The following is a 23,350-nucleotide window of genomic DNA, read 5'->3' on the forward strand; positions in this document are numbered from 1 at the left end:
ACTCAAATATTCATGAGTTTTGCAAATGAGGGTCCCGCCCCAGACTCCTGAGCGGGCGAAAACTGACGCAATTCGGCGACAGAGTGAGAGCACTCCGCCAAAATGGCCACTGAGACGAGGGCCTAGAGAGGACCTCCCCTCCCCCCAGAGGCCTATAGACTGTGGCACCATAGAGTCTCAGCTGGAAAGACTGTAGCCTTGGCGGACTGGCGGGCACCTGAGCGGCTCTGCAAGGAGGCCGCCCCACGTGCAGAGACTGGCCACGCACCTTCCTCGTCACCTCCCCAGGCCCCAGGTTCAGTGCCCGCCTTCCCTCCCAGAAGCGGGCTGCGCACACCATACTCCACACCTGCCCGGTACCCCCTCCCCACTACCCCTCCCAGCCCTGTGTCTCCCCAGCTCCCGGGCTCAGGTTTTCATGACCCAGGTAGCCAGCAGGCGGGACCATCCTGATTCAATCAGATCTAGTTTCTCCAGGCCTGGAAGACCCCTGACCGGGAGGGGGGGTGGTGGCTGAGGCTCTGCCTCCCCTCCCTTTGCTTCTAATGGAGTGAGGCTGTGATGCCAGACCTCCTAATCAGATCAGCTCTCATTTCCACACTCTCAGGTGGCCCACTGCAGCAGCGGGTAAAAGCCAATGCTTGTCTGGCCGGGAACAGCACAGGCCGTACCTGGAGACTCGCTTCCCGGCTGGCCAGCAGAGCCTGCCCACTCGGAGCAGTGGGTAAACACCAAGAAAGGAGAGGACATGGTTTCCAAAGTCAGTTCGCTTTATTAAATGCTGATTTATTTTTTTTCCACAGACCAGAAATACAAAATAAATGTAGAAATAGGCTCCAGTGAGGAGCTTACAGGCCCGGCCTTGCATAAGCCTGGCCACAGCAACGTGAACGGGACAAGCAGCAGCTGTACCCCTAAGGTCGAGAGAGGAGGGGGATTTGGACCCTGCAGCGCCCTGCCTCCCGCGCAGTCTCTGCCCCCAGCGCCAAGGCGCCATCGTTGGGAGGCAGCAGAGCGGGATGCCTCCGTTGCCGCTCCAGCCAAGTGCGTGCTACAGGAAAGCCCCTTCAGATGGCAGGGAGTCAGTCCAAGGACTGCGTTTCAGATGAGACTGGTACCAAAAACACGAGCAGGGAGACTGGGGGGAGGGGGGTTTGACAGGGCAAGCCAAGAACTCTCCTCGTCTCTATTCGTCAGATCCCGATGCCGAGTCTTCTGAGCTGGGGGGAGTACTGGCCAGTTCCTCTTCTTCAGAGTCCTGAAGACCAAACACTTCTTAAGTGGAAAGAATCTGAGCCCTGGCTGTCCTCACAGCCACTGTGGAAGGGCCTGCCTGCCTGCCTTCCCTATGCCAGCTGAAGCTGGGGCCCTTGCCTGCAGAACCCCCGTTATCACCTCCCCATTATCACCTCTCTGCCCAACCACAACCCTGGCCCGGAGACACCCCAACAGCTGACGCCATCCCCTGTGCCCGGTGTACCTCGCTCCGCCTTCTCTTCTTTTTGCTCTTGTTCTCTCCGGAAGAGCTTTCATCGCTGGACACGAACTCTTTGCTCTTGAAGCTCTCGCTTAGCTGCCTTGAGGAAGACTTGGATGAGGAGCCCCTGGACGGCGTGGACTTCTTGTCCACCTTTGCCTTGACTTTCTTCTTCTTCTTTGACTTGTCCCTGGGTCAGCAAGAGGGGAAGGGGGGAGGAGGGCTGTGCCTGCAGGTTCTCCTACCCTCAAGGTCCAACCTCTTTCAGCTTCCCCAGCCCCACAATCCCAGCCACCCTGCCCACTTCTCCCAAACTGTGAAGAGGCAGCCTGGCCTGCTCAGTCCCAGATGCCCACTGGGAGAGGTCTGAGCTGGAATGACCTCAAGGAGCAGGAGTCATGGCCTGAAGCAGCCTTACAAGCAATTCATATCTTTATCTCGGAAAATTCCCACGGCCTGTTCTCTGTAACAAGTTTGGGTAGCAGCTGGCAAGAGGCACCGGCAGGCAGCCTGTATTCCCTGCGGGGATAAACCCTGGGATTTGAACCCCCGACATGGGATGACAGAGCAGTGCTCTGGTTTCTCGCCCATAAAATTAACTCTTAACTCTCATTCAGATCTTCCAATAAAACCAACCCTCTAGGAAAATGGTGGTGTCGACCCTGTGACCTTCCCAGACACGGGCGGTGTGCAGCCACCGCCGCAGTCAGAGGCACAGCTGTGTTCCTTGATCCCAACCCTCAGCTCCTGCCTGTACTCAACTCACCTCTTGGATGACTCACCCCGGCCCCCTTCATATTCTTTCATGGCCTTTTCATAGTCCCGCCTGGCATCTTCGGCCTTGCGATCCCACTCCTAGTCCATAGGGACACACGTGGGGAGGAGGAGAGTGAAAACTGAGACCTCTCCCCTACGGCGGGCAAAACTGACAGCAGGTGCCACCGCCGGCCCCTGGCGACGCTCAGCTCACCTCCTTCTTCTCTTTGGACATGCCCTTCCAGATCTCGCCTGCCTTCTTGGAGAGATCCGTGATGCTGATGCCAGGGTGGTCCGACTTGATCTTCTCTCGGCTGGCGTTGAGCCACAGCATGTAAGCGGACATGGGCCTCTTGGGGGCGTTGGGGTCTTTGCCCTTCTTCATCTATGTCAGAACCCAGACACCTTCAGTCACCTACTTCCCACAGATTCCCCACCATCTCCCAAGGGAACTGTTGGGACCATTTAGTTAGCCAAATAATCAGTAACAGGGAGGGCTCGGTGGCACCCAGCCTCCCCAGAGCTCCCCAAAGGCAAAGCCAGTTTCCAGCTCTTTGCACCCCAGTGCCTGACACCAGGGGGCCCCTGGCCTGTCTCCTCATGCAGATTTCCCAGGAGTTGGTTTATCTCAAGGCCGAACAGAGAACCCTCCAGGCCGTAACCACTGGAGGTCCACCCATCAGCCCCGGAAGAACCACCCAGCAGGGCCCAGGGAGAGGGGTCCAAGGCAGGGGGCGGCCTCCCCAACACCCTCCCGGTCTAGAGGAGAATCGGCACCTCCGTGGGCTTCTTGCGACTTTTTCGATCCTTGGCCATCTTGGCCTTCTTAAGCTGTTTCCGTTTCTTCTCGTCCCGGTCACTGTCGCCCTCGTTACTGGAGGAGCTGGCAGAGGCGTTGCTGTCGAACCTGCCGAGGAGTGGGGCTTATGCTCAGGCCCGGAGCGAGGCGCAGACAGGCCACAGCAGTGGCGAGTCCACCACTCAGTGGGCTGCAGCTACTCTGCTGGGTCGCATCCGCCCCGGCCCAGCTCTCTCCCCACGCTCCCAGCGACAGCAGGGCCACCTCGGCCACACTCCACCGTTTCTCTGGAGTTAAGTGTCTTCATCAAACAAGCTCAGTTTTTTCTCTTGAAAACGGGGGAGGGGAGACCAACTTCAACTCAACCCAGCAGGCAGCCATAGGGTTAACAGTCCCGTCTGACCTGTGTGGGGCTCCCTCGAGGGCCACCACATGCTGCCAAGCCTCTCCACACATCTCTGCTCCCTGGCCTTCACGAAGCTCGAGGCAAGGGGAACTGGTGAGCTACTGTGGACGCCTCCCTAGCTTTTGCCACCAACATCCGCTCCCAACTGGGCCAACAGTCAAGGAGAGCCCCCGCTTCACGGCTGGGAACCCCCAGCCCCCACCTGCCGGCTCTAAGGGTGGGTATGGGCATCTCTGGCTGGCAGGAAAGGGCAGTGACCCTTGTCCACTGCTGTTCTGAGAAAAAGGCCCAGAGCTCTTGAGCCCCTACCCCCGCAACCCTGGGTAAACTGAGGGAATCGGAAGTCGCACATCTATGTGGACTACTGGTAAGACGCCCTTTTGTCCTACTGGAGTCAGAGGCATGTTTCAGGCACTGGTGACCAGATGTTGCTCACACTTGCCTGTAGTGAGGTGACAAGTTCAAGGACTGACCAGGGGCCCCTAGCTCACACTGGGCCTCCACTGCCCACAGCTCCCACCAAGGCCTGGTCTCACCCCATGCCGTGCACCCACATGACCCCTGGCAGCCTCCCAGACGCCACCTCCCTGGGTCAGCTGCTAACACTGTCGCCTGAGAAACGCCCAGAATCCCGGTTCCTGAAGCTGCATCACCCCCACCAAGTAGAACCCAAACTCACTCCTCTGCCACGTCCTCCTCTTCTTCACCTGGGTTGAATGACTCATCTGAAAAGAATAAGAGAGCAAACAGGAAGCATCAGCTTTGCCTGGTGGAAGCCCACCCCTGTCCACAGGGGAGGGGGAGGGGCAGCCCCACGCCCACCTAGCACCTGGGGCCCAAGCTGGCCCACCACCCACCCGTCTCCTCTCCTGAGTCATCGCTGCTGTCGTTGGCGTTCTCCTCGCGGATCTTGCCCTCCTCCTTCATCCGCTCCAAGTAGGCATCGTGCTGGTCTTCATCGGAGTCTGCGTACTCGTCGTAGCTGGGGTTCATGCCCTAAGCGGGGGGAGAACCGGCGTGAGGGCCAGCTCGGCCGGGGGAAGCCGGGAGCCCTGCACACACAAGCACTCCCCACCCTGGCCCGAGAGTGAGGTCAGAGCGGTGGCCCCCAGGGAAGCCTGGGGCCAGATTGTCCACACACGGCCAGCGTGCTGGGCACTTCCTGCCAGTGGGTTAGTCCAAGCCCCTCCCTCCCTCAGCCCCACAGGGGCTCCTGAGGGGCTGCAGGCTGCTCAAAGGCCATGCACCACGACTCTACGGAAACCTGCACGGGGGGTGGGGGGGAGAAGGACCATACGCACGCACCGCTTTCTTCTATAAGGGTGAGAAAAGAACAGAGAGTGAAAAGGAAGCCAGAAAACCCCCGCCCCTCGCCCTCTTCAGAGAGAACGGGACAGAGGCCGGCCCTTGCCATCCGCGGAGAGAGCTACCTCTTTCAGGCCTCGGTTTTTGATGTTGAGTTTCTTCGCGTTGACGAAATCAAACAGCTTCCCGTACTCCTCCCTGTAAGGAGAGGCACCCCGTTACCCGACAGCACATCCTGATGCCGCAGGGCTAACGACAGGCCGTCGGGCCTGGGGTTCGAGACCAAACCATCTGGCCCAATGGCTTGAGACCATGGAGGACAGACAGGGAGAACCGACTGGCCAGCCTCTCCAGAGCGCTGGCCGCACCTGCAGGCCACACCGTGGGGGTGCTCCGTCTTTCTAGGGGCCAGTGCCTCCTACTCCACCGGGTAATGTGAGACTTAAGTGTGAAGGTGTCCGGAAAGCCTCAGACCCCAACAAGCATTAGCTGCTGCGTCCTCAGGGACCAAGCTCACTCCAGGAGAGAGGAAGCACTTCTGTCACGGGGGAGTGGAGCAGGAGGGCCAGCTCGCCCGGGAGCCATCATTCACTCACTCACTCACTCACCTCTCGATGCTGCTGAAGGTGTACTGCGTGCCCTGCTTGGTCTCAATCTCAAAGTCGAAGGAGCGCGTGGTGGTGGTGCCTCGGGCAAAGTTGACGAAGGAGATCTCGTCGAAGCGGATGTGGACGGGGGGCTTGTGGACATAGATGAAGCCGCGCTCCAGCGGGTACAGCAGCCCCGAGCTGGCCTTGTAGGAGCAGGTGATACACTGGGCCCCCGAGTGCCTGGCAGGGTGCACGGCCGTCAGCATCGAGCCCTGTGCCCGGGCCCTCGAGTGAGCGCCACTGCCCGGCCTCTGAGGGGTGGGTCGCTTTCCCACTTGAGGAGACAGCCCTGGGTCAGCCAGCACCTGTGGACTCACCCTTGGAAGTTGCCTGGGACCGTGATCTTACGGTTCACCAGCGCTTTCATCACCCGGCTGACCATCTCATAGAGGGACCCCGACATGTTCTTGGTGAGCCGCCCCTCAAAGCGCTTCTCCACCTCCTCCCTACGGGGGACGAGGGGGGGAGACGGGTCAGCGGCACTGCCTCCCAGCATCTCACGGGCTCCTGCCTGCCCCCGACTGCCCAGGAGACTCACTCGTTCATGTTGAGAGTCAAGGAGATGTCCTCGTCCTTGGAGAAGAGGAGGATTAGGAAGTGGTAGCGGGTCTGACCCTGCTTGATGGGGGGGTCCAGGCTGATCTGCATGGGGGGGAGGCGGGGGGGAGGAGAGACCTTAGGAGGTGATGGACCAGGCGGTGACCCACAGGATGGTGCCCAGCGAACACCGAGCCCCAGACCAGGCACTTCCGGTGGCTCCCGCGTGCGTACCACGAAGAACATCTGCCGCTGGTCCTTGTGGGGCAGCAGGAAGAGCCGCAGCACGGTGGTGTAGGGGATCTTGTAGTCGAAGGTCTTGCCATGCAGGTGCAGGAAGGTGGGGTAGATGCGGATGTCGTAGCGGCCGCGGGGAGTGAGACACTGCAGCTCCCGGAAGATGCAGATGGCGTCTCCGGTGGCCTGGATCACATCTGCTTTCGACAGCACGTTCTGGGCAAAGGCCTGCAAAAGGCAAGCGCTCGAGGGTCCCCTGGTGGCCCGCGGGGGCCGGCTCAGGGGGTCCCTGGGGAGGCCTCACCTCAACGGGGTCCACGCCGTCCTCCTGGGTGGGGGGCACGTAGAAGCGCACCTCCATGAGCGAGACCTCCGCGTCGTCGTTCTGGTGGAACTCCAATGTCACCTCGTTCTTGCCCGTGGTGCACTGGGACACGTTGCTGAGGGGAATCTCGAAGACGGGCTGGTCCCCGATGTCAAAGGAGAGCAGCTGCCCTGTGGGGAAGGGCTCGTCAGGGCACAGGCTCCCTCTGTCACACTGGAGGAGGGCGCGGGGCCCGGTACCCGCACGTGTCCCCAAGACCAAGCGCGGGGGCCCGAGGTTCTGCTGCTCCCCAGTACGTGGTGAGCTACAAACTGACAGGGAGCCAGAGACAGCGGCGGTGAGAGAACCGGACGACGTCAAACCCGTGACCCCAAACTCACCTCCGAACTTCACGGTCCCCCAGTTCCAGCCCTTCACACAGAGATCCTTCTCCATCAGCTCCAGGCGGTAGTGAGCCTTGAAGAAGTCTGAGAGCTTCTCAAACTCCTGTGAGTGGGGAGAAAGAACGATCCCAGTAAGCATGGGGGGTGGGATGGGGGGCTTGGCACAGACCCAAGTGTCCTGTGTCTGAAAACCCCCTGCTGTCTTGGGCTTTCAGCTGTAAACCTACTGAGTCAGCTGTTCTGGGGGACTGGCCCTCAGGCTACAGGGGGAAATGACAGCTTAATGGGGGGGGTGTCTCACAACGGCCTCTCACTTCTTGTAGGTGTGGCTTTAGATAAAGAACGTGGAAAGGAAAACTGGGTTTAGTCTTTGGCACAAGGTGCTCAGAAATGGAAAAACCCAAAGAAACACATGGTCAGTGACACGGCAGAAACTACCAGAAGTTCTAACCAAAAAAATCTCCTGGAGCCAAGGTGCAAATTAACTCCTGTGGTTTTCTGGAGCTCTCTTAAGATGGTGGTGGGGGTGGTGGGGGTTTGAACCTGGGAGTTTGGAGCCTCGTCACCAGGGTCTCTTTGCATAGCCATTATGCTATCTACCCCCCACGCCAACCCCCCTTTTAACACCTAAACCACAACGTTGAATCCTTTAAAAAGGCTTCAATGCCCTTGCTCTAGAGAATGCAGACTTGCAATCATGTGGTTGGCACAGAGAAGAGCACCAAAAGATGTGGACAGAGAGAGAGAGCACAGCAGTTCTGCAAAAAGACTCTCAGGCCTGAGGCTCTAAGGTCCCAGGTTCAATGCCCAACACCACCGTCAGCCACCGCCAAGCAGGGCTCTGGGAAAAAGGTAACGGTGGCTCAGTAAAGAGGGGGGCGTGGGGGACAGGGTTGGCTCACCGACTCTCGAAAGCCATCATACTTGTAGACGTGCCCGTTCTTCGTGAGCAGCTTGAGCCCGTGGCCCAGGGCGACGCGGCGCCATATGCCTTCCGTCAGGTCTCCAGCCTGGATGTTGTCCACCTTGCCCGTCTTGCTGTTCTTGAAGATGATGCCTTGGCGGCTCAACCTCAGCCGGCCGTCGTTCTGTTGGAAGGACAGACGAACACCCCCGGCCCCCCCAATGCCTATCAGATACAGACCCACCCCAGCACCCAGAGAGCAGAGCAATGCTGACGCAGGGAGGGTCCATCGGGGAGAAAAGGACCCACAGAATCCAGATTCTAATCCTGGCTGCTGAGGGCTAGGCCAGGGCACGGGGGATGCTGAGGAGAAGCACCGACACTCTGTTGACACCGAGTCTGCACACGTGGAACCCGGACTCGCTGCATTGGCGCAGGGCAGGGAACACGGGAGTCCTCGTGCTGCGCGGACCGAGTGGGAGGAGGATCAACAAGGTAACCTCACCAGTGGGAACCTGGCCCGGGTGTGTGTGATGTGTATAAAGAGGGGTGGAGAACAAAAGGGCCTCTGAACAAAGAAAGAACCTTTTTGTGTGTGTGTGGGGGGGGGGGGGGAAGCTTATTCCAAAGCCCTCGGGAAGCCTATGAAAAGCCCGAGTGGAGCCGGGTGGTGGTGCGCACGTACGCTGTGCAGTGACCCAGATTCGAGGCCCCCGTCCCCACTTGCAGGGGGACAGCTTTGTGACCGGTAAAGAAGTGCGGCAGGTGTCTCTCTCCCTCTCTACCTTCCACTTTCCTCCCCGTTTCTGGCCGTCTCTATCTTTAAATAGAGATAATTAAAACAAACTGCCTGAGTTTTTACCCTCAACTGCACGTCTGCAGAGACCTTGCTCCGGAACCCAGTCAAGGATGAATTTTAGAAACCGCCCCGTCTGTCCTGGGTGTTCTCTTGACATTCTTCTCTAGCCAAACCTGTGTCCGACCCTTGGAAGGGGAGGTGTCTGTCTGTCTGTCTCTCTCTCCCTTCACCCTGACTCATGGCTGTTGCATGTCCTCAGTGGGAACATGGGATGCATTGGATCGACCTTCTCGGGGTGCATCCCGTGAGTCCCCATTCATTGGGGAAACTGACGATCCTTCCTAGCCGACTGAATCCACATGGATCCCAGTCACTTTCAAAGCCAGCAACAAGCAGCTCCTGACAGCTTTCAACCTGATGCTGTTGACTGGCTACGGAAGAAGGGCAAACGCTAGAAGAAGAAGTGGGCACATGAACTGAACTAGCAGAGTCCCTATCCAGGCTAAGGTCCTGGGTCTTGCAGAGATATCCTCCATCTCTCTCTCTCTCTCTCTCTCTCTCTCTCTCCCACTGTTGTCTCTTATCCCGGGAAACGTCAAGTGCACCAGATCCTTTTTACAAAGCAGCAGCAGCACCCAAGCAAGCTCTGGTTAACGATGCAAAGGCTCTGTTCCCGCCCCCCTCCCTTTCCCTCCCTCCCTCTGCAGCCCTTCTTCTCTCTCACCATGGACCCCTTCACCTCCTGGTAGATGTCGTTGAACTCCAGCGTCTCTGCCATGCTGACTGGCACCTGGCTGGCTCCAGCGGGAGCCGGGCCCCAACTTCTGGGTGGCGGAGGCTCTCAATCCTAGAGGAAGCAAGAGACCCCGGCGTGGGAGAGACAGCCAGGAGGGCAGCACCCCCGCCCCACTCCCCATGCTGAGCCCGGAACTCCCACGCGGCGGAACCCACTGCAGGCGGGGCTCCGCAGAGACCCGGACCGGACCCCCGGGCCTGCAGCGGCGCTCACTCCCCGGCCGGAGAGCGACACCCGCTCGGGGTGCCCCGGTCAGCGCCATGGCAACGAGCTGCCGGAGCCCAGGGCCCGTCCGCTCCCACCCGGCTCGGCGCGCAGGGGGTCACCCTCCCCGCGGGTCTCCGGAAACCCCCCCGCCCGCCGCGGAGTGGATTCGCCCGCCGCCCGCGGGGTTCGAACTCGGAACGGTCCATCCCTGTCGGGGCCCGGGGGACGGCGAGCACCCACCTCCTCTGGCTGCACCCTCGAGACCCGAGCGCTGGGGGACGCCGGAGTTCGGGGGGGGGGGGCGGGGGCACGGGGGCCGGGGGAGCTTTTTCCCGCGTGCGCGGCCCCGCGTCCCGCCACCGGAAGTCGCGCACGGACGATCGAGATGACGCGCCGGCTAGAGCGACGCCAAGGGGAGGGGGGGGCGGCTCGCCAACGAGACGGGCGTCTAGAGCGCCGCCTCCTTGGAGGCCCGGGAGGGAGGCGGGACGGTTCTGGGTACCACCCACGTGGCCCTTAGGGCGGCGGGAACCGCGAGCGCGTGGGGCTCTTTGAAACCAGGCAGGGGCTCAGCGGAGAGAAGGGGCACCAGTTGTCATGCGCGAGGATCCGAGTTCAAGCCCCGGGCTTCCATATACAGGGAGGTGAGGGAGTTTCACAAGTGGTGAAGTAGGTGTCTTTTTTTTTTTTTTTTCTTTTTCTTCTCCGGTTCTCTCTCTGATTCTATCAGAATTTATGAAATAATTTAGATAAATAAACTGGGCGGAGGTAGACATTATAATGATTCTGCAAAGAGACTCTCATGCCTGAGGCTCCAAAATCCCAGGTTCAACTCCCCCCCCTCACCATAAGCTAAAGCTGATCAGTGCTCTGGTAAAATAAGAATAATAATAACAACAACAACAACAAGTGGTCCGGGAGGTGGCGCAGTGGCTAAAGCACTAGACTCTCAAGCACGAGGTCCTGAGTTCAATCCCTGGCAGCACACGTACCACAGTGATGTCTGGTTCTTTCTCTCTCTCCTATCATTTCTCATTAATGAATAAATAAAAATATTTTTTAAAAAATAAAATAAAGCTGGCTGCTGTGTGCAGTGAAGCGAGGTGTCCCTTTGCCTTATACCAGGAGCAATGGGGGAAGAAAATTTAGAGAACTAGAGAGAAGTCATCTCTCCTGCCGCCTGCAAGGGTGAGTGCCACTGTCACATGTCTCTAGGGACGGAATATTTTGGCATTACCTTTTATTTTTTTTAATTTCTCTCTCTCTCTCTCTCTTTTTTTTTTTTTTTTTAACCAAAGCATTTCTCGGCTCTGGCTGATGGTAGTGCCAGGGACTGAACCTGGGACCTTTGCAGCACCAGGCGTGAAAGTCATTTGCATAGCTATTCTATTCTCTTCCCCCACCCACCTAAGGGATGGGATACTTTTGGAAATGAGCTCACACTGCCTGTCTGTACCCCGCCCACCCCACAAACTGCAGGGCTGGGCTGGGCTGGCCTGGGAGAGGCTGGCAAACTGCAGTATCAAGTTCAAGTGAGGGTGTCAGGTTCACCTTCGAACCAGGACTGATTGCAAATCACATCAGCCTGGGAGAGCAGAGAGGCCGGACACACACACACACACACACACACACACACACACCAATAGTCCAAAAGTACCTCTGGCGAAATCAGAAACTGGAGATGAAGCTGTCGGAATTGCTCAGGCTCTCTCTCTCTCTCTCTCTCTCTCTGAGTTGGCAGCCAAGCCTCAGACTAGAGCCTAAATGTCTAGTGTTCTGTCAGAATCACACCCACTCTCCTGGAACGGTTGATAATCTACATTCTGGGTGAGGACAGAATTTTGTTGTTGTTCTTACGGTCAAGGTAGCCAGAGAGACTGACTTGAGCAAACAGAAGAGATGGAGAGGGGGGCCGGGCGGTGGTACACTTGGCAAAGCACATGTTATATTGTCAATCTCTGAGGCCCCACCTGCGGGGGGGGGGAGCTTCACAAGTGGTGAAGTAGGGCTCCAGGTGTCTCTCTCCTTTATCTCAACCTTCCCGATGGACTGCTCTCTGTCTCTATCCAATAAATAAATAAGAATAAAATAGAACAAAAAAGAAGAGAAGGAGGTAAGGTGATAACACAGCGGGTTAAGCGCAGGTGGCGCAGAGCGCAGGGACCGGCCTAAGGATCCAGGTTTGAGCCCCTGGCTCCCCACCTGCAGGGGAGTCGCTTCACAGGCGGTGAAACAGGTCTGCAGGTATCTGTCTTTCTTTCCTCCTCTCTGTCTTCCCCTCCTCCCTCAATTTCTCTCTGTCCTATCCAACAACTACAACAGCAGTAACAATAATAATAGCAACAACAAGGACAACAAAAACGGGGAAAATGGCCACCATGAGCATGGATTCGTAGTGCAGGCACCAAGCCCCAGCCATAACCCTGGAGGCAATAAAGAAAAAAGAAAGAGACAGAAGAGAGAGAAAAACACCAGAACACCAAACCTTTCCGCAGTGTAGTGGGAACAAGGTTTAAACCTGGGAATTCTTCATGGCAAACAGGCTCCCTCTCAAGTGAGCTACCTTGCCAGCCCTGGACAAAATATACACACTAAAGTTTCTTTCTTTTCTTTTTTTTTTCTCTCTCTCTCTCTTTTTTTTTTTTTTTTTTCCAGAGCACTGCTCAGCTCTGGCTTATAGTGATGTGAGGGACTCAACCTGGGACTTTGGAGCCTCAAGCATAAAAGTCTCTTTGCATAACAACTATGCTGTCTCCCCTGCCTTAAAGATTTCTCTTGCCTGTGACCTGGAAGGCAGAGCAGTGGATAAAGCACTGGATCCTCAAGCAAGAGGTCCTGAGTTATTGATAGATTCCCCAGCACCACACATCCCAGAGTGACACTCTGGTTCTCTCACCATCTCTTTCTCATAAATAAATAAATAAATGTATCTTTGGGGCCGGGTGGTGGCACATCTGGTTGAGCGCACATGTTACAAAGTGCAAGGACCTGAATTCGATGCCCACCTGTAGGGAGAAAGCTTTGCAAGTGGTGAAGCAGTGCTGTTAGGTGTCTCTCTCTGTCTCTCTCCCTCTATCACCCTCTTCCCTCTCAACTTCTGGCTGTCTCTAATAAACAAATAAAGATTTAAAAAAAATTTTTTTAATCGATGTATCTTTATAAAGGGAGTGGGTGGATGGCGGTGTACCTGGTTAAGTGCACACATTACCATAAATAATAAACACATGAATTTGCAGGTCTGCACTCAGTAGAGTGTACATGATACCATGAGCAAGGACCTAGGTGCTGCAGGCATCTCTCCTTCTTTCTGTTTCTATCTCCCTACCTCTCTCCTGTCTCTCATCCTCTAGCAAAAGAAAAAAAAAAAGAAAGAAAGAGAGAAAGAAAGTGTTGGATAGTATACCAGCTCCCCCTGGCTTCTGCTTAACCATATGCCTATATAGGGATAAATTTAATCCCATTCAAAGCTTTGGTCTATTTACATAAATCACTTTTACATTTACATAAAGCACCACACTCCCTCCAGGGCACCGGTGGTTTAGTGGTAGAATTCTCACCTGCTCCACCCCCTCTCCTTGTCACACCCTGATCCTCTCCTTGTCACACTCTGATTTTCACCAGTCACTTTTCTCTCCACCCTCTCTATATCACATCCTGTTTCCACCCTACTTGGAGAGTATAAAAACAGCTGCTCTTCTGATTAAAGACACTTGGAAATTGCTTTCCGGCTCCGAGAGTTCCAGAGTGTATCTCCTGCGAAGTTAGTGCTGCACGAGTTCCTGATCCCTCTCCCACGCAGCAGCCTAGATCAGCTCCAGTGGAGTTCTCTCCAAGCCAGAGAGCACTAGCTCGGGAAGAAGTACCCTCAGGCTATCCCAGCAAGAAAGGAGATTTCTTGGCCTTATGTCCTTTACAGGAGGCCCCTGGCTTCACCCCAGTATAGTGGACAAGGAGAGAGATGCACTGTCATTCTCAGACCTACCTCACGTCTCTGTCCCCTGTGTCCTGGCCATCACAACTGTCTCTCTGGCCACAGAAATTCAACAGGATTTAGTACATGTAGGACTTGAACCAGTGGATTAGGTGGAAAAACAACCTCAAGCTCCCAGAAGTAATCAAACATTTAGATATGCAAGCAAAGTCCAGGACAGTGTGGTCCAGGAGGTGGCACAGCAGATAAAGCGTTGGACTTGGCATCATGATGTCCTGAGTTCAACTCCTGACAGCACATGTACCAGAGTGATGTTCTGGTGTTCTCCTCTCTCTTCTCTCTCCCTCTCTCTCTCTCCCTCTCCCTACTCAATAAATAAAAATGAAAAATAGTTCAGGACAGTAACACACAAAAAAAATAACCTCCCCCCAAATCCCCAGTGTGGTAACCCCAGTAGTAGCTGAGCTAGCAGAGTGTAGGACTTGGCTGCCTCAGGTCACCCATCCAATATCACTAATGCAAGGACTAAAATAGCCTTTCCCCTTCTCCCTCTCTCTCTCTCTCATATGTGTAAATTCTATCTCATGAAAAAAAAAATAAAGTACATCTCTAAAAATAAAAATCCCCCTAGTCTGATAATACCAGTGAAGGTAGAGACACGGGGAGAAACTGGGAACTAGTGAGGGGTGGTGGTGGAGGTCCACCTGGTTGAGTGCACATGTTATACAGTGTGCGAGGACCTGGGTACAAGTCCCAGGTCTTCCCATCTGTGGGGGGAAAGCTTTGCAAGTGGTGAAGCAAGACTGTAGGTATCTGTCTCTCCCTCTCCCTCTTTGTCACCCCCTTCCCTCCCTTTGTCTGGCTGTCTCTATCCAAAAAATAAATAAAGATAACCAAAAAAAAAAAAAAAAGTAAACTAGTGACTGTGTCCAGCCCCTCGCCAGGAGACCCAGAGGAATGTTCTAGAAATACCCTCCATCTGGGGGGAGGGAGAAAAATGACAACAGAACTGAGGGTTTAGAGAAGGCGCTGGAATGGTGGTGGTGGTGGTGGTGGTGGTGGTGGTGGTGGTGGTGAGTGGGGGGGGGGGGGTTGCTCCACAGGGACAGGCTCTTGGGGGGCTGGGGCATTGCCAGGGGCTTGAAGACACAAGCAGCTGGTGCCCTGGGACAGAGAAGGCCGAGAAGCCAGAGAAGCCAGAGCACCGATCAAACAGGAGAGTCCCCAGGGCCTGGCCAGCTGCATCTCAGGCAATCAGGAGCCTGGATCGGAGACCCCACCCCTGCCGTGACATCACCGGGGAGTGGGGTGGAGACGAACAAAAAGGGGGGGGGTCCCTCTGCCCTGCCTCTGGCCTCTTGGCAGCTTGGAGTGTCAAGAGCAGAACCAGCCCAGGACCCTGCGCTAGGGTCCTCCCTGACTTCAAGGAACAGCACCCCACCCTTTCCTGCTTCCTCCAGCCCCTCTCAGCTGCCCCGACCCCCTCCAGGCCTCCCCATCTCTGCCTCCAAGTCCTGGAGGACCACTCCCTCCAGAGGCCGCCATTGGGTGCCTTCTGGGTGTCCACCACCTACTCCCCCCCACACACACACCCTCCCAGAGCCCCGGCAGCATGAACTGCGTGGCGGACTTCTTCACCTACGAGACCACCAAGTCGGTGGTGGTGAAGAGTTGGACGATTGGCATCATCAACCGAGCTGTGCAGCTTTTAATCATCTCCTACTTCGTGGGGTGAGTCCAGGGGGGCCCGGGAGTGGGAAGGAGGGTGCCCTGCCCTGTTGCTGTCTCTCCCTACCCCAACTCCCATCCCCTGTGCCTGTTCCCTCCTATGCCTGTTCATCCCTTGTGCCTGTTCTCATCCCTAAGGCTGGTTCTGCTTCCCACCCCCACCTTGCCCCTCCACCCCCACCCACACACCCTGGGAGATGGAGTCCCAGCTGAGTTTTTGGTCCCAGTTCACCCAGTTCACAGAGATGAGTGGTTTCTATGCAGATTCCATCATCAAGAGTGGGGTCCTTGTCCTCACACTGCCCTCCAGCAGGACAGGATTAGGGGGACCCTTCCCACACACACATACTCACATACACTTCTTCCCATTCTCCTGTGACAACTCTGCGGGTGGGGAGAGGTGAGTGAGTGTCTCAGAAAGAAAGGTGCAGGGAAAGGCTTTAGGGCACAGCAATGGGCTGACCTGGTGGAAGGTGGAAGGGGAAACAGAAGAGGTACTCTGGAGTGGGGGGGTTCCCCTCTCTTGGCAGGGGGAGAGCTGTGGAAGGATTGGCTCCTGCTATTGAAACAGGGGATCAAGTGGGGAAGGGGGTCTGTCCCTGGATGGAAGAGGGGGAGGGGACAGGGGACAGAGAAACGGGCCGATGGTGAAGAGACAGGTGGCACTTTTGAAGTGGGGGGGGGGTGTAGGTAAATTCACAAGAATTCGGAAACGTTCCCTTTGTCAGAAAGCATGGACGCTATCTTCTATTTCTTTTTTTTTAAGACAGACAGAAATCGATAGTAAAAGGCCGAGAGAGAGAAGGAAGGAGGGGCGCTGGGTGTTGGCACACCTGGTTAAGCGCACATGTTACAGTGTGCGAGGACCCCCCGGGTTCAAACCCCCAGTCCTCACCTGCAGGAGGACAAGCTTTGCAAGTGGTGCTGTAGGGCTGCAGGTGTCTGTCTCTCTCCCTATCTCCCCCTTCCTTCTTGATCTCTGGCTGTCTCTATTCAATAAATAAAGATTGATAAATGTAAAAAAGAAAAAAAGAGACAGAGGTACCCACAGCACTGCTTCACCTCTTGGGAAGCTTCCTCCCAGCAGGTGGGGGCTGCGGGCTTGAACCTCAGTCCTTGCTCACAGTAACAGTGCACTACTGGTGAACCATCTGCCAGCCGCCAGCCTCTAGCTCTCTTAGAGCCACCATACAAAGGACCAGGAGCAGACAGCGGAACGGTCAGGGAGACAGAATAGCTTCTTACATTCTTGCGGGTCATTGTCACACCCACAGAAGACTTTCTCGTGTGGTGAGCCAGCCAAAGGCCTTTTGTCTCCTGCTGACCCTTGGGGCATCAGCAAGCCACTTTGAGGTGCAGGGCACTGGCTGCAAGTTGCTTCTTGAATGTTCTGTGCTCATAGAACAGCCACAGCATGGTCTGTGGCTACAACCACAGTAAAAAGCAGCCCAAGTATCTTCCTAGCCTGGCTGATGCAGGCAGACCGGAGCAGGACAGAGCCGGTGGGCTTCTGGGCCGGCAGGTACAGCCCCCCACCCCCACCCCACAATCCTAGCCACTCCCAGTATGCTCAGGGCCTGGCCCCCCACCCCCACCCCCCACAGGAGCTAAAGCCGGCAGGAGCAGCTCTAACCCTTTACATCTTGATTCTCAGCCCATCCGTCTCCCAGCTGACAGCTCCCCATGGAGACCTCCTTCCAGTTACATCAGCAGCACTGGATGCCCAGCCCTCCTCCCCCTGCTGCCCCCGGCTCAGCCTCCCCCAACATCCCTGTCCATTAGAGTTGCCTTCAGCCCCTCGCCATGCATCTAGCACCTGGGACCAAGGAAGGTAGCAAGTGGGACACAGGCATCCATCCAATAACAACCATTGATGGGAAAGGGACAGTCATGGCTCAGGGTTCAAAGCCGCTAGGAGGGCTGGGCTGCAGATGTCTGACTCAGGCACTATAGGGAGGTTTTCTGGAGATGTGATGGCCAAGCTGGGCTGGGAAGAAGGCTAGGAGGAAGACAGGTGCAGGAGCATGGAAAGGAAAAGGTTTGAGACAGAGAAGCCCAGCTCTGCAGAGGGGAGGTGCCTGGCAGATGGGGCTGGGGGTGGGGGTGGATGGATGGACAGTTATTCAGGGGCGCAGAGGGAGCCATGGGGGAGTGTAGACAGTCTGGACCTACCTCACCATCTGAGATCTCGGTTTTGTGCAGAAAAGGAATGGATAGGGGGTGGGTGGGGAGGGGCTGGCATCAGATAAGAGATAAAGGCAAGAAGGAGAGAAATGTTAGGGGAAGATGACCAAAGGGCTCTGAACTCCAATTCCACCAAGACCCTGAGAGAGAAGAGGGAAAAAGAGGATGTAGTAGGTGTGACTTAGAGAAGTTATGAGCATAGAATAAAAAAGTAAATACATATAAATATAGATAGTCATAGGAATAATAGTCAACCCATACCTGTGACCTTGGGAGAACCACTGAAATTTCCAGTGGAGGGAATGGGGACACAGAACTCTGATGGAGGGAATGGTGTGGGATTATACTCCTGTTAACTCATAATTTTGTAAATCAATATCAAATCATGGGGGGGGGGGAAGAGAGACATGCTGAGATCTGACTTGGGGCAGGTTGAGGAACTCATAATATAGACAGTACCAGCTTTGAGCCCCAGCATCACAGATGCCCTCATTAAATAAGTGAATCTGCCAATCTAGGGCATGGCACAGTGGTTAAAGTGTTAGACTCTCAAACATGAGGTCCTGAGTTCAATAGAAGGCATCCCACATGCCAGAGTGATGCTCTGGCTTTCTCGCTTGCTCATTAACAAATAAAACTTTACTATAAAAAATTAACAAGTAAGGCAGAATGGTGGCTCCCCTGGTAAGGAGCACACATTACAGTGTGCAAGGATCAGGGTTCAAGCCCCCAGACCCCGCCTGTAGGGGCGAGGAGCTCTGAGTGAGGTGAAGAAGTGCTACAGGTGTCTTTCTGCCCCTGTTTCTTCCTTCCCTCTCGTTTTCTGTTTCTTTCTTTCTTTTTTTTAAGTTTATTTGTTCATTTTAGTGACAGAGATGGCAAAAAGAGAAAAAGACAAGAGCACTGCTCATGGTGGTGCCGGGGCTTGAACCTGGGATCTGGAAGCCTCAGGCATGGGAGTCTTTTTGCAGAACTCCTGTGCTACTTCTCTAGCCTGATTTCTTTGTTTCTATCCAATAAATACAAGACAAAGGCAAAGCTGTCTTATCTGGGCAGTTCTCTGACTGAAATGCTGGGGAGTTGGAGTTTGGGGGGGGGGATCCAAGTAGGAGCAGAAACCTCTGTTAGGAATCAGTGGGAAAGAGAGAGAGAGAGAGAGAGAGAGAGAGAGAGGGAGAGGGAGAGGGAGAGGGAGAGGTGCGGCTGTAGTGTTAAAACTAATACTTAGATCTCTAGGCAGTCAGGTGAGGTAGACCAGTTGCTCAAGTTCACTTAACTGGTTTCTCTGAGCCATTTCCAGCTGACCTGCTGCTTGCTCTCTCTCTCTCTCTCTCAACCACTGCTCAGCTGTGGTCTATACCACTTTATCATCATTTCCTGGGTCACCCCAGTGCGCAGAGGGCTCAGTGCTCAGCTAGAGCCTCTCACATGGGGACCCCAGTCTCACATGGGACTTCCTAGAGTCCATTCCCCTCTCAGGGTTTCATGGGGGAGGAAGGAGCAGGGGGTGGCCAGGGTGAGGAGGGTTCCCTGAGCACCCCAGCCCTTAGATGCCTCCCTCCACCCACCAGAAAGATCTCTAGTGGCTTTGGGGGTTGGGAAGGGACAAGGTGGCGGGGGGGGGGGGGGGGGGGGCTTGACACCCGCAGCTCTCTCTGCCTTTCTCCTCCCTTGCTCACATTCCTTTTGCCAAACCTCCCGGCTTCCTAAGTTGCAGTTTCGCTTAAGACCTGCTCTAGAAGTTCAGCACATGAAGCAGTTAAAAGTGGGGAGACAGTCTAGTTAAAAGAGAAAAGGGGGGGGCAGGGAGGGGAACAGGACTCAGCTGTAGAGCTTGTATACCTGAAACTCAGGATCTCTGCATGAGGTCAAGCATGAACAAAGCTGAACAGTTTCTCTCTCTCTCTCTCTCTCTCTCTCTCCCTCTCTCCCTTCCTCCCTCCCTCTCTCTCTCACCTCCAGGGTTATCCACTCCTCCTGGAAGCCATTTTTTTCTAAGACAGACACCTGCAGACCTGCTTTGCCAGTTGTGAAGCTTCCCCCTTGTAGGTGGGGAGCTGGGGGCTCCAACTGGGATCCCTGAGCAGGTCTTTGTGCTTCGTACTATGCACACTTAACCCAGTGAGCCACCGCCCACCCCTCCACACGCACATCTTCTATCATTTTCTCTCTCATAATCAATAAAATATGTCCTTTAAAAATAAACAAGAAAGGACCGGCATAAGGATCCCGGTTCGAACCCCGGCTCCCCACCTGCAGGGGAGTCGCTTCACAGGCGACTTTCTCTCCCCCCCTCTGTCTTCCCCTCCTCTGTCCATTTCTCTCTGTCCTATCCAACAACGACAACAACAATAATAACTACAACAATAAAACAACAAGGGCAACAAAAGGGAATAAACAAATAAAATAAATATTAAAAAAATTTTTAAAAATAATAAAATAAACAAGAGACCCTGGGGGGGGATGTTGACGCACACCTTACCATGTGAAAGGACCAGGGTTCAAGTCCCCCCATTCCCCAAATGCAAGGGGGTGGGGTGGGGAAGCTTCCAAAGTGGTGTAGCAGCGTTGCAAGTCTCTGTCTCTCTTCCCCCCACTCCTTCTCCCTCTTGCCCTCTCTGTCTCAATCCAAAATAAATAAGTAAATAAATAAATAAATGCTATTTTTTAAATAAAGAAAGAACAGCCCGGGAGGTGACGCAGTAGACTAGCCATCAAGCCTGAGGTCCGGAGTTGAATTCCTGGCATCACATGTACCAGAAGGTCTCTGGTACATGTGATGTACTCTGGTACATGTGATGTTCTTGCTCCTTCTTCTTTCTTGTGCTAATAAATAGATTTATTTGTTTTGAATAGTTATTCATTTTTTTTATAGAGACCGAGAGGGAAATTGAGAGAGGGAGACAGAGGAGAGAAAGAAAGAGAGACCTGCAGATGTTTCACTGCTTGCATCCCTCCCCCTGCAGGTAGGTGGGGACCGAGGGCTTGAACCTGGGTCCTTAAGCATAGGAGCATGTGTGCTCAACCAGGTGCACCACTGCCTGGTGCCCACCTGCAGGGGGAAAGCTTCCCAAGTGGTGAAGCAGCACTGCAGGTGTCTCTCTGTCTCTCTCCCCCTCCCCATTCAAATTCTCTCTGTCTCTATTCAGTAAAAAATAAATAGGGAGTCAGGCTGTATCTCAGCGAGTTAAGCACAGGTGGTTCAAAGCACAAGGACCGGCGTAAGGATCCCGGTTCAAGTCCCTGGCTCCCCACCTGCAGGGGAGTCACTTCACAGGCAGTGAAGCAGGTCTGCAGGTGTCTGTCTTTCTCTCCCCCTCTCTGTCTTCCCCTCCTCTCTCCATTTCTCTCTGTCCTATCCAACAATGAAGACATCAATAACAATAACAAGTACAACAAAAAACAAGGGCCCCAAAAAGGGAAAATGAATAAATAAATATTAAAAATAAATAAATAAATAAAAATAGTTTAAGAGAGAGGAAAGTCACCTTCCTTTTTGTCTCTATGTTCCAGTCACCTCAGAGCCCTGTCAAAATGCACTGTTGTTTCGGGAAATGGGGTGTCAAAGTGCCTCTCCAGGGAATTGGGGGGTAGGGTGTCAGGGCCTGGTCCTGGATGGGTAACTCAAAACGAGCTGGTAGCTGGGGCTCTCTCACAAGCTCCCCATTCGCCTCGCCTCCCTGTCTCCTCCCTGTCTGTAGGGGGTGGTGGGGCGGGGGACAGACAGAGCAGGGACACTGGCTCAGCCTCCTGGCACAGCCCACCTGCCAACCCAGCTGCCATCCGCCTTCCTTCCGCTCTATAAATAATAAACCAGCAACGCACGCTGGAGGGTGGGGGGTTGGGGGAGAGTGGAGATGATGATAATAATAATAAGTCAGAGCCGCAGAGTCACTGCCAAGAACTGAAAGCTCGGTCCTGCACCACCTCCTCCACGCTGCCCTCCAGGGACAGGCTTGGCTCCCTTCATTCTGAAAACGAAGCCTCCCCATTCCAGCTGCCCCATGACATCCTCAGGAGCCCCTTGGGGGCCCCTGAAATTCTTCCATTTGTTATTTAACACTGAGAGGGAATTCTAGCTCTTGTGACTCTTCTCCCCCATGGGGCAGGGGAATGTGAGAGAATGTTGGACTGTGGTCTCTCTCAATCCCAGGGAACTTCTCTCCCCCAGCCACCACCCCCCAGAGTCCCTGATCTGGAAAACATCATCCCCTCTTACTACCCCTGTGATGGAGAGGGAGAGAGGAGAGAGAAAAGAGGGGGGAGAGAGAGAGAAGGTAAAGAATGAGAGAGAGAGCTATTACAGAGGTCAGCAACCAGTTCAGAGGACACACCCAGAGGTGCTGGACCTAGGATGCCACCCATACACCAGCTTGGTGAGCTACCACTGTTCTCTGCCTCAGTTTCCTCTTCTGTAGTCTAGTGATGATGATAAAGCTGTCGAGAGTTGTGGTCTCACTGGGGATGTGGGGCTCGAACCCAGGGCCCGGTGCGTGTGAGGCCCTGCTTGTCCTCTGAGCCCCGCCCCTGTCCCTAGTAGCCGGCTGCAGTCTGATTGCTCAACCTGTCGGTAATGTGAACAACAGTGACAAAAAGTGAAGCAACCTGGGAGGAGAAAGGACTGGACTCAGGCATGAGGTCTAGAGTTTGAGCCCCTGATTACGTGTGCCACAGTGGCAAGTGTCCTTTCTCTCTCTCTCTCTGTGTCTCTTTGTCTCTCTCTCTCTCCTCTCATAAATAAATGGTTTGGGGTTGTTGCTGTTCTTATTGGGACTTCACAGCTCCCAGATGACTTTTTTTTTTTTCCAGACAGTGAGACAACCAGGGAAAGAGAGAAGGAGAGGGAGAGAGGGGAAATGAGAAAAAGGAGGAGAGAGGGAAAGATAGAGGGAGAGAGAAAAGATGAGAGGGACAGAGAAAGAATGAGAGAGAGAGAGAGAGAGAATATCACAACACACCAAAGCTTTTCCCCAGTGCAGTGAGGGGCCAGGCTGAAACCTGGGTCACACAGATGACAAAGCAGAACCCTGCCTAAGGGAACTAGCAATATTTAACCAGCTCCATAAGCCTATTCAAAATGGCAAAAGAGCATGGGGGGGGGGGGGAGATAGCATAATGGTTCTGCAAAAAGACTTTCGTGCCTGAGGCTCTAAAGTCCCAGGGTCAATCCCCTTCCCCACCAACATCCAGAAACCAAAGGTGGGCAGTGCTTTGGCAAAAGAAAGAAAAAGAGAGGAACGAAGGAAAAGGGGGGGGAGGGAGGAAGGAAGAAAAAAAAGAAGAGAGAGAAAGAAGAAAGGAAGGCAGAGGAAGAAAGGAAGGAAGGAAGGAAAGTGAAACCTGGTAGCTAAAAAACACTTGAGATTCACAATTACTCATCAGCTGAAAACTTGCTTAAGTACTGTGGGTGGGGCAATTGTGCTCCAGGGCTGGAGAGATGAGAGAGAGGTGGGGAGAAAGAGAAGAAAGGAGAGAGAGAGAGAGAGAGAAGAAGGTGAGAGGAAGAGGAAGAGAGAGAGAGGGAGGGAGAGAGAAAAGGAGTGAGAGGAGAGAGAAGAGAGAGGGAGAGAGGAAAACAGGGAGAGAGAAGAGGGAGAGAGAGGAGGGAGAGAGAGAGAAGAGGGAGAGAGAGGAGGGAGAAGAGGGGAGAGAGAGAGAGAAAAAAAAAAAAGAGGAGGGAGAGGGAGTGGGACTTGCCCACCTCTGGTTTCTGGATGTTGGTGGGGAAGGGGATTGACCCTGGGACTTTCAGAGCCTCCTCCGGCACGAAAGTCTTTTTGCAGAACCATTATGCTATCTCCCCCCCCCCATGCTCTTCGCCATTTTAAATAGGTTTATGGAGCTGGTTAAAATATTGCTAGTTCCCTTGGGCAGGGCTCTGCTTTGTCATCTGTGTGACCCAGGTTAGGGAGAGGGAGAGGGAGGG

General features: G+C 54.6%; 2 protein-coding genes across 4 annotated transcripts in view; one reads left to right on the plus strand and one right to left on the minus strand.

Annotated features, from left to right (window-relative positions):
* Positions 1–749: 749 nt before the first annotated feature.
* Positions 750–9,945, minus strand: SSRP1 (structure specific recognition protein 1). Its single transcript, XM_007519463.3, has 17 exons — positions 9,822–9,945; positions 9,303–9,425; positions 7,778–7,963; positions 6,873–6,978; positions 6,472–6,662; positions 6,165–6,395; positions 5,932–6,035; positions 5,711–5,839; positions 5,352–5,573; positions 4,869–4,941; positions 4,296–4,434; positions 4,118–4,163; positions 3,011–3,140; positions 2,448–2,618; positions 2,244–2,332; positions 1,481–1,667; positions 750–1,258 (listed from the first exon to the last, which is right to left on the minus strand). Exons 2-17 carry the CDS (start codon positions 9,354–9,356, stop codon positions 1,187–1,189), a joined length of 2,130 nt encoding a protein of 709 aa, XP_007519525.1. The 5' UTR covers positions 9,357–9,425; positions 9,822–9,945; the 3' UTR covers positions 750–1,186.
* A 172-nt stretch (positions 9,946–10,117) lies between these two features.
* The window catches only part of P2RX3 (purinergic receptor P2X 3), a 42,417-nt gene continuing 29,184 nt past the window's right edge, over positions 10,118–23,350 (plus strand). The window contains exons 1-2 of one of the 3 annotated variants that reach the window (XM_060176233.1): positions 10,118–10,250; positions 15,113–15,243. In XM_060176233.1, coding sequence (XP_060032216.1) covers positions 15,125–15,243 — 119 coding nt within the window. In that variant the 5' untranslated portion in view covers positions 10,118–10,250; positions 15,113–15,124. Of the gene's footprint in view, positions 10,251–14,831; positions 15,244–23,350 lie in introns of those variants that run through there. The other 2 variants (XM_060176234.1, XM_007519465.2) reach the window with 2 other exon arrangements.

The sequence above is a fragment of the Erinaceus europaeus genome, chromosome 17, assembly GCF_950295315.1.
Source record: "Erinaceus europaeus chromosome 17, mEriEur2.1, whole genome shotgun sequence".
Lineage (NCBI taxonomy): Eukaryota > Metazoa > Chordata > Mammalia > Eulipotyphla > Erinaceidae > Erinaceus > Erinaceus europaeus.

Excerpts from the sequence above, each read along its gene's own strand:
- SSRP1 (XM_007519463.3), bottom strand. The coding sequence starts at position 9,356 with ATGGCAGAGACGCTGGAGTTCAACGACATCTACCAGGAGGTGAAGGGG. Across the intron at positions 4,435-4,868 it reads AAAACCGAGGCCTGAAAGAG|GGCATGAACCCCAGCTACGA; the intron begins GTAGCTCTCTCC and ends CCCCCCGCTTAG. Across the intron at positions 4,164-4,295 it reads TGACTCAGGAGAGGAGACGG|ATGAGTCATTCAACCCAGGT; the intron begins GTGGGTGGTGGG and ends TATTCTTTTCAG.